Source organism: Neltuma alba, unplaced genomic scaffold (genome assembly GCF_004799145.2).
Source record: "Neltuma alba isolate B1F8T4 unplaced genomic scaffold, ASM479914v2 tig00006105_pilon, whole genome shotgun sequence".
NCBI lineage: Eukaryota > Viridiplantae > Streptophyta > Magnoliopsida > Fabales > Fabaceae > Neltuma > Neltuma alba.
This window is the reverse complement of record NW_021634351.1, coordinates 42,964-53,374: the sequence shown is the minus strand read 5'-3', so window position 1 is coordinate 53,374 and position 10,411 is coordinate 42,964. Positions and strand designations below refer to the sequence as shown.

The 10,411-nt window shown below is 31.9% G+C and overlaps 1 protein-coding gene across 1 annotated transcript; it reads left to right on the top strand.

Annotated features, from left to right (window-relative positions):
- LOC114749647 (40S ribosomal protein S16-like) lies at nt 1-815 on the top strand. The gene has a single exon (XM_028938188.1). The coding sequence runs from the start codon at nt 59-61 to the stop codon at nt 503-505; it is 447 nt and encodes a 148-aa protein (XP_028794021.1). The 5' UTR covers nt 1-58; the 3' UTR covers nt 506-815.
- Nucleotides 816-10,411: the final 9,596 nt, after the last annotated feature.

Sequence of the window (10,411 nt, the reverse complement as noted above, 5' to 3'; positions counted from 1 at the left end):
CTTACCACCTCGCCCTTTTAAAGCGGCGAAGGGACTTAGGGTTTTCGGAGACATAACAATGGAGCAATCACAAAATCAAGCGCTCGAACAAGTTCAGTGCTTCGGCCGCAAGAAGACTGCCGTGGCCGTCACCTACTGCAAGCGCGGCCGTGGGCTCATCAAGATCAATGGCTGCCCAATTGAGTTGGTCCAGCCGGAGATCCTCCGATTCAAGGCATTCGAGCCGATCCTTCTCCTGGGAAAGCACCGATTTGCTGGGGTCGACATGAGGATCCGTGTGAAAGGAGGTGGTCACACGTCGCAGATATACGCTATCAGACAGAGTATTGCGAAAGCCCTTGTTGCGTTTTACCAGAAGTATGTTGACGAGCAGAGCAAGAAGGAGATCAAAGACATCCTTGTTAGGTACGACAGAACCTTGCTGGTTGCTGATCCCAGGCGCTGTGAGCCTAAGAAGTTCGGTGGTCGTGGTGCTCGTGCAAGATTCCAGAAGTCCTATCGTTAAATGCTTCGCTTCAAGGGAAAAGGTCTCTGTGTCGATTTATATTTCAATTTCCGGTTCATGTTTCCTGCTGTGGAAGACTTTTGATATCGACTATTAGTTCTATAATTTTGGGCGTTTTTATTTTATGGATTGTTGAGATGCTATTATTTATATCGAGCTTTTTATTTAGGTTTCAACATGAGTATCAACGGCTCTAGTTAATTTTGCTTTGTGAGATAGCAGTGTTTGTGAATTCAAGGATGCTTAGATGCTTAAAATTTACTATGAGTTTCGTTTTTTCGTTGGGTAAGAATCGACAATTTGATTTGTTTAGCATCGGCGTAACGTAATATGAAGTATAATCTAATTCTTAGTGGAATGTAGCAACTTTGCTCAGTACACTCTTTTCAATGTACATTTAGCATGCTTTCAGGTCTAGTGTTTCATCCCTTTTGATTTGCTTGGTCTGGTTTCTTCGTGGTGGGTCCTGATTATGTTCATCGGCGGCTGATGATCCTTGTTCGATATATCTATAGACTGTGAATAATTATGGTCTCTATGCTTAGATTTATTATCTCTAACAGAAGAGATTGTGGTTATTGGTACCTGTTTCTGGAACCCATGTGCTGTGGTGCCGGGGTGGATGTGGTGCCGCTATTGTGTGAAGTCGAATCTTTATGCCGTGTAGTATGTTGCCATCCTTTCTTCATTAATGATTCAGTTTGTTTAGCCTAAATTTGCTAAATAGTGATATTGTTATGAATTTGGGGGGCAATATGAACCCATGGTTCTGGCGGACTATAGGGTCATCCTATTCTGAGGTTAAAAACATAACTTTCTCTTGCATCAGGATATTTTTAAGGTTTATCTGGATCTGGCGCATTCTTTCCACATATCATTTGGTACTTAATCTGGATGAGTTGTTTTTTTCTAGTGTGTTAAGATTGATTTATGCGTTAGCATTGAATTTAATTTTCCGTGGAAGTTTTGAAGGGATTGATTATGCTTTTACTGCCACTGCCCAATCGGTTTATGGTGCCAATATCCCGAATGAATGGGTGCCTTCTATCCTTGCGGTGCCAATCAGTGATTTTTCTGGGCGGCTATATAGTTGACCCGTTTTTCTAAGCATGACTACGATGCCAAGTTTGACTTAATTGGGCCGCTTAGTATGGATTTTAAATGTATAGAATTGTGGGCGGGATGAGTGTTTTCTCTTTTTAATCTGGATCTTTTAATGATTTGATTAGCTTAGATGTAATTGGCACTACTTTTGATCCTTAACATTCAGTGCCTGTTTGGCATCATTTATTTTGAGCTTATAAGTAGCTTATAAGCTCCATAAGCTCTATAAGCTCGATTGACACAATTGGGTCTGTTTGGATGAACTTTTTTGCAATCGGGTTTTTGTCTGAAAAGCTATAATAAGCTATAAGTTAAAATTAACAGCTTATGACTTACAGTTTATGGATTATAGCTTTTGAAATATGGAGAGAGAAAAAGTTAAGAAATTTATTACCTCTTTTGGTTCTTATTATAAGCCTCAAATAACTAATTTGTAGATAATAAAAAATCAGTTAAAATTAGTTGAAAATAATGAATAAGTTAGAAGTATATTTTTATTTTTAAATATGCTCTTAAAAATATACTTTTATTTTTTCATGTTTCACTTTATATTTAAAATATTTTTTATGATTTATTCATATTAAATTATTTTAATTTCATTGTATTATGTAAAATTATTTTTTTAATCATGTTTTATTATTTATTAAAACTCATCTATTTTGGTCATTTTACAACCAAATTTACTTTTACTCAATCATAATCCAAACAACCTTTTACTAATCTCACTTTTGCAATTTAGCTTTTCTGAACTCTAATCTAAACACAATTCAGCTTATTTAATTTAGTTTTTATTCAATTTCACTTCTTTATAAGCTACTTTTTTAATAAGCTACTTTTTTAATCGCTGATCCAAACGGACCCATAAGCTTCTCTTCCCAGCTTATGCTTTTCACCGGCTTTTGACTTATAAGCTAAGTAGACTAAAAGCTTATCCAAACAGAGACAAATTACAAATCGAGCTTATGGCACCAATAAGTTCCTTTTAAGCTCCACCAACGCCCTGCCAAACAGATACTCAATTTTGTCGAAACTATAAATATAATATTCTAGTTTATTTTGTTTATCATATTTATTTATTTCTAAGATAGATTTTGTAGTAATTATATGTATTAAAAGTCTTATCAAATAGTAATTCTAGTTAATATATATGATTAGTAAAGATAATTTGAGAAAGATAATATTTATTTATTGTAAATAATTAATTTAATTAATTTTGTTTAATCTATTTGAATTAGTTAGCTTATTGTTATATTAAGGATTTAAATAGTATTTAAAAAAAAGTATTATTGTAGAAGTACTAACACTAACCGTTAAAATTTAAGTTGAACTGTTTGCTTGAATGGTCTCCAAAGTGAAAAAGAAATGAGGTGGCGGTGAAAAATGGTTTGAAAACAGCGCTTGAACCTCATCTTTATCCAGGGATAGGACTAGGTTTATGATTTTTTTATTAGGTTAAAGTATATCTAACATCTCGAAATGTTTTGATGAGTGCATCCAGCACTTTAAAATATTTTGTGGTTTATCCAGCACTGTAAAATATTTGTTGATGCATCCAGCATCTTAAAATGTTTTTGTTAGGTGTGTCTAATAGTCAAATATTTTTTGGTGCATTCAGCATCAAGGTAAAAAAAAAATACTAAAATATTTTCGGGGTTCTGGATGTAGCACAAAATGTTTTAAGGTGCTAGATGTATCTGAAAAAATAATTTGGGATGTTGGATGCATTTTAATTCTTTTTTTTTTTGTAAACATAATTTGGTTTAAAGTTCGATAGTTTTGCCAAGTGAGATTAGTGAGTGGGAATTAGATTTTTCAAACCATCAATTTGATGTGTGACCGTGATTTCCACCGATATTTAAAAGAGGAAGACGTATTCGTATTATCTGCACAATTCAATATGCATTCTTTTACTTCTCCGTTATATCCGGGCATGTCACTTTGCACTATGGGTTACAAAATGGGGCCTTTGGAGTGTAAGTTGAAGGAAGAGGAAAAAAATTAAAGGTGTTCAAAGTTGGTCCGCCTTGGAACCGAACCCAGTTATATTGGGACAGGATGGGTCTGTTTCAAAATTTGTCGGTACAGGTTTATTTCTCTTTTGTTTTTTTAGCTTTTCTTATTTATTTGATGTTTTTTCTTTAATCTTTTAGTTTTCAGTCTTAGGCTTTAGGAAAAATTTTGATTAAAGACCGTAGATGGGAATTAATTTCAAATAGTCCCAAAAAAATCTGAAATTTCAGTCAAGGATTTTGAAATTTTACTAAAGGACCCGGGGGAAAACTAAAATTAATTGCTGAAGCCATTTTACTGAAATGCCCTGCGAACTGTATCTGCTGAAAAGGAAGAAAAAAGAGGGAAAAACGAGCCTAGTGCGTGAGGTAAGCCGTTTTTCTCAAAATTTTCATTCTGTTGAGCATAGTTGGGTTGTAATAGTTGAATAATATAGAAATGAGTGTTCAAATGCATGGACAAGTAGATAGTAAGGGAGAAAAGGATCTGATATAGCTTTAGATTGTTATCTTCTTCTTCTTTGAAGCTAATAAACATGAGGTGTTAGTAATTTTTAAAAAGTGGGTGAAAATGAGTGAACACTGATTCTAATACGTTGTTAAAGGAACTTAGGAAGGAAGAACTGAAAGGAAAATGTGTGAACGTGCTGAAATGGGTGACATGAAAATGAAATGTGCAGAAAAATGGTAACTTGCAATTGTGAAAATATGTATTCAGATTGTAAATTTGTAAATTGGAGTTGTCCATAAAAATGACAATTTAATGTTATGAAAACAAGTATTTCTGTTGCAAACCGGCAAATTCCTATTATTAATGCATACTGTTTGTTATTATTGAAAGTTGATTGAAATTTATAGTTGAATGATGTGTAGCAACAGATTATAAATGGCTACTAGTGGTGGGAACTAACTATTTTGCAGAAGTATGAGTTGATAAAGTGCTTATTTATGAATGCATTATTTTTAGATTTCAATCTTGTACTCCATTGTGTCCCTTGTTTGATGGTTCTTAAAGTTGTTCAATAAGAAGAACTCAGTTCTCTGAGGTCAGACTTGTTGCAGCGGCTCATTACTCATGCAAGAAATACACGGTTAATAGCTGTTGTTCAACTACTTGCAAAAATATAGACTCAACCAAGAGAAAATTAAAGAGGGATTTGTTAGCTTAAGATGTCTTTTATATTATCAAAGGATGTGTCAATTTTTATGCATAAGGATTACCCACAATTTCATCTTCAGTGCAATGAACTATATATTATGTGTTGATTACATGTCTAGTAATGATAATATATTTTTCTCCACAAATTTCATGTTTTGAGTGCAAATGTTGACTATTGAAATTAGGAAAGTTGCAACAATAATAGCTAAATTTACAATAGGGGTCCCTGTTTTTGCATGTGGTTTTTTTAAATACAATTGAAACATCACACTAGAGTCTGTCAAGTGTGTACACGATCGGGTTTAAACGATTTACAAAAGACGTTGGGAAATTTAGAACAAGAACTCGTGTATTCATAAGTGGACTTACGTAATTGATAATAGGAGTTAGGGAATGTGCTAAAATGATACGTGCATTACGACAGGAATTAGAGAATTTGTAAAAACAATACATTAAGTAACAACAGAAATACATCCAATTACAAATGGACAAAATTTTTCATACATTTACAGTTTTACCAGCCAATTTTAGCACGGAACTTGGGATAGCTTGTCAAGTCATGAAATATTTTAACTATCAATTCATTATACGAAAAAGATTATAACCCACCACTAAATATGCCCACTTACTCTCATGTACTGTCTAACTGTGATGTTTGTCCCAAGTCTTTCTCATTGTTGCAGACATAAACATGCCAACTATTATCGTTGAACTCAATTAATTGTCCTACTTCAATATCATCGATAAGGTCCAAAAATATTTTCCTGTTCAAACTAACTATATACTTCATTTTATATTGACCATTGCCTGGACAAACATCATTTGCTACCATGCTTTGTAGTGCTTCATATATCATTCCTTTTCTTATCAATCTTCTACTTATAATACTCTTTTAATATACCAATTTTCCTTTTAAGATCTTCACAAATTCCCCTCCTATATGGAAGATGTAAAATAGTTATTTTCTGCCATCACCAACCATTTATAATCCGTTACTGCACATCATTCAACTATTAATTTCAATCAATTTTCAATAATAATAGATAATAGGCATTAACAACAAGAATTTGCGGGTTTACAACAGAAATATCAGTTTTCATAACATTAAATTGTCATTTTTCAGTACAACTCCAATTTACAAATTTACAATCTGAATACATATTTTCACAATTGCAAGTTACCATTTTTCTGCACATTTCATTTTCATATCACCCATTTCAACACGTTCACATATTTTCCTTTCAGTTCTCCCTTCCTAAATTCCTTCAACAACGTATTACAGCCAGTGTTCACCAATTCTCACCCACTTTTCAAAAATCACTAACACATTATATTTATTAACTTCAAAGAAGAAGAAGATAACAATCTCTCTTTAAAGAAGAAGAAGAAGATGATAATCTCTTTCTAAACATAAAAACTATATCAGATTTTTTTCTCTCTCACTACCTACTTACCCATATATTTAAATATTCATTTCTATATTATTCAACTATCACAACCCAACTATACTCGATAGAAAAAAAAAATTTGAAAAAAATAGTTTATCTCACACATCAGGCTCTTCTTTTTCCCTCTTTCTTCTTCCTTTTTAGCAAATACAATTCACAGAGCATTTCAATAAAATAGCTTCAGTAATTAATTTCAATTTGTCCCTTGGACCTTTTAATGAAATTTCAGAATCTTTAACTAAAATTTTAAATTTTTTTTAAGAGTTGTTTGAAATTAACTCCCATTTGTTACCCTTAATCAAAATTTTTCCTAGGCCTTATCACTACTCATTGCTGGCTACTTCCCTTTGTCCTTTTTGTCAGCATTTAGGTTCTTACATTGCTTCCATATTTTTAGATTCCAGTATCTCTTCTTTTTTTTTTCCGGTTACAAGAGAGGGGATCGAACCCCTACCCACACACCCCACACACACCCACCCATACCACTAAACCAAACGGTTCGGTGGTATTCCAGTATCTCTTCTTTAATTCACCCAATCACTACTAAAAGTCCAATTCTTTCATACCAAAATTCGAATATTGAAGCCGCAACAGTGATGGAGGTGAAGGCGGTTTGACTTTGTTCACTGTTCTTTTGGGTGAGCACAAAATCAGTACTTTCTAACGAGCAACCGTATCTTCATCTTTAGAGGTATTTAGATGGAATCAAAATCATAGTTTTAAAAATATTTTTACGGTATATTAAATAAATATATAAAGAAATTTATCATGATGTGCGAAAAAATATTTCTGAAAAATACTGTTTATAGTGTCCAAATGCTCTTTTCGTTTCCCTCTTCTCCTTCCTCTTTTCTCTTCCTCCAGCTCTCCATCTAACTCTCATTTTGCTCCTTCTCCTTCAGGATCAGGATGCCATCAAGACCAAACCAGACATGGGATAAAAGAAGTCATCTTGATGGGACTGGCCCATAAACACTCCTAATAAAAATCCGTGTAATAATAGGGACTTATTGGCATTGGAGTTTTCGCCCAGCGGGGCCGTCTGGTTAGTGTCTAGTGAGGTCCAACCAAGCACCCCGGTCTAACAAATCTCACAATTACTTTTTTTATTATCTTTTATTATAAAATCTAATTTTTTAAATATGTTTTTTTTATAAGATTTTTTTTGAATTTGTCTGAATATTTAATATATTATTATCTATATTATCTCTAGTTTAATATATTTAATATATTTTTTTCTTTATTTATCTCACTATTACTCTCTCACATCTACTCATTTATATATAGGGGTATATTTGAAAAAAATTATATTTACTATATATATTAATTATTTTTAACTAATTTTAACTATTTTTTTTAGACCGTATAATTTAATTAAAAAGATTTTATAATAAATAACGGAATAGTACATAAAAGGGCCTTTTATAAAAAAATTAAAAAGATAAATTAATTCAAACGCGTCAACGCAGAGTTATTCGTATAGGTATGTATGTACGTGTTGGATTTAAATAATATTTTTATCTGACGACGAAGAATAGCTTGTCCTGCCAACGTCATTCAGTGAGTTAGAACTTGGACAATTTCATCAGCCATATATTTGTTTTCATTTTTGATAGTTTTCTTTTTTTTCATTGGGACTTCATCACGATTCTCTTTCTTATTCAAAGCGCAACAGTTTTTATTTTTATCTTCAATAATTAAAACCGAGGACATGGATTATTATTATTATTTAAGGAGAGATCAGAGAAAGATTTAAAATCATAAAAATGCAGGTGGATTTCAGAATACTAACGGAGCAGTCTCCTCTGCATGATGGTGGCGAGGAGAAGAGGATCGGCGCGCTTGGAATGCCGTTTCCGCCTCCAAAAGTACAGGGAAAAGCGTGTGACCAGTGTTAGAGGCTTACTTTCACAAAACTTATTATTGTTTGGGTAGAGCTGGTAATACAGGCCGGGTCTGCGAGCCCAACCCGTCAGCCCGCCAAAAAAGACGGACTCGCATTGGCAATATACCAGCCCGTCAAGGTGCAGGCTATTTCAACCCGTACTGTTTTGAGCCCGCTCTGCCGTGGGTTGGCCCGTTTTTTTTTTAATATAATTCCTAATATAGTTAAAATATTTTGACTCTTAAATTCCACATGAACAATTAAACATTGCCTCTTTTATATCATTGCATAAGTAATTAAACACTTTTTATATTTGTGATTCTGTGTGTAATTATACGAAGATCGTCGTCCGTCTTTTATTTTTCATTTATTTGTTGTGTCACTATAAACGCCTTTATAAAACTAAATAAACATGTGATACTTATATATTTATACATAAAATATCTACTTAATTAATTTGGATAAGAAAACTAAATTACTTTGAATAAAAAAACTAGTTAAATTAATTATTTATAAAAAATATATTAGTTTTTAAAAATATATTTTTAAATTATAAATTAATCTTCACTTTATTTTATCATAACTCACTACTCAAATTCAAGATTCAAAGCCTAATTTTAACATTTTAAAATAAGCTCAACCTGTATTAATAATAATAGTTTTTATTTAAAAAAAAAGAATATGTAAACGGGCTGCCAGCCCGCCAAGGTGCAGGCTACTTCAGCCTGCACCGCTTTGGGCCCACACCGTCGTGGACTGACCCGTATCCGTACCGCCAGCCCGCATTACTACCTCTATGTTTGGGTCAGCGTTCTGTGGAATGAGCTTTTGGGTCCAAAGGTTCGTTACCGTAAAAGCTACTTTTTGAACGAAAGCCCATCTCTACTGTGGAGAGAAAATAGAAGATGGGATGAAAAGAAAGATAATAAAATTTAAGTGGGTCATATCTTAATCTAATAATTTGATGTTTAAGAAAAATATTGTAGGAAGAAAATAACTAACTAATAAAATTTAATTTTTTTTTAAATTTCTCAAATTTTACACATATGATATACTATTTCTAGTCATTAGTATAAGACACAAGAGACTAATCTGAAGAGATTAGGAAAAACTAAGGGTCCATTTGGATCAACGATTAGAAATGTAGCTTATTAAAAAAGTAGTTTTTGGAAAAGTAAATTTGGTTAAAAGCTAAATTGGATAAGTTGAATTGTGTTTGGATTGGAGTTCAGAAAAGCTAGTTTGCAAAAGTGATATTGGTAAAAAGTTGTTTGGATTATAGTTGAGTAAAAGTAAGTTTGGTTGTAAAATGACCAAAATAGGTATGAGTTTTAATAAATAATGAAACATGATTAAAAAAATAATTTCACGTAATACAATGAAATTAAAATAATTTAATATGAAGAAGTTAAATTTAATAAGTGAATTAAATTTTAAAACTTTAGAGAAATCATAAAAAAAAATATTTTAAATATAAAGTGAAACATAGAAAAAAAATGAATTGAGATAATACAATAAATTAAAATTAATTTAATATGAATGAGTGAAATTGATTGAGTAAATAAGTTCGAAAACATCACATAAATGAAAAAAAAAATATTGTAGAAGGGAGGGGACTTGGTACTGCTGTGGAGAAAAAAAAAGTGAAGTCACGAGAATAATAATGCCAGAAGGGAGAGAAAGAGGGAACAACAGTTTTCTGACACACTCAGAACAGTAAATAAGTTCTTCAGGGTTGAAAGTAGGCTCCCTCCTCTAGGTTATTTTAAACGCACGATTGGACAGTTTAAATTTCCATAAGCCCATTATAGGATATGCCCTCCCAAACAATACCTCCTAATTGAATCGGGCTTATTTGCATTTTAAGCCATGTTTGGGCCAGCAAACGCTGACCCAAACAGGTACTAAATAAATTGTTTGATTATGTCATATGTTACAGGGTCTCTATGGATATCACTAGATTACATATTAGTTTATAAGTCAAGCAAATTAGTTTAGAGAAAAATGATACCCTTTTCAAATTTTGTACACAGAGTACAATTTTTCCTAAAATTTAAGTATTTTAGTATTTTTAAAATTTTCACATCAATGCATTAATTATTTTTATTTTTATAATTTTAATTTATATTATATATAAATAATATAAATATGTATTAACTCTTTTTATTTTTATAATTTTTATTTTAATATATTATTTTTTTTAATTTTATCAAATTATATATATATACATATATGAGATATATGTTATAGCTTGTTTAGTTATTTTACTTGTAAACTTACTTTTTTATTACTCATCCAAAC

Bases quoted from the DNA above. Each gene is read 5' to 3' on its own strand.
- LOC114749647 (XM_028938188.1), top strand. From the start codon at position 59: ATGGAGCAATCACAAAATCAAGCGCTCGAACAAGTTCAGTGCTTCGGC.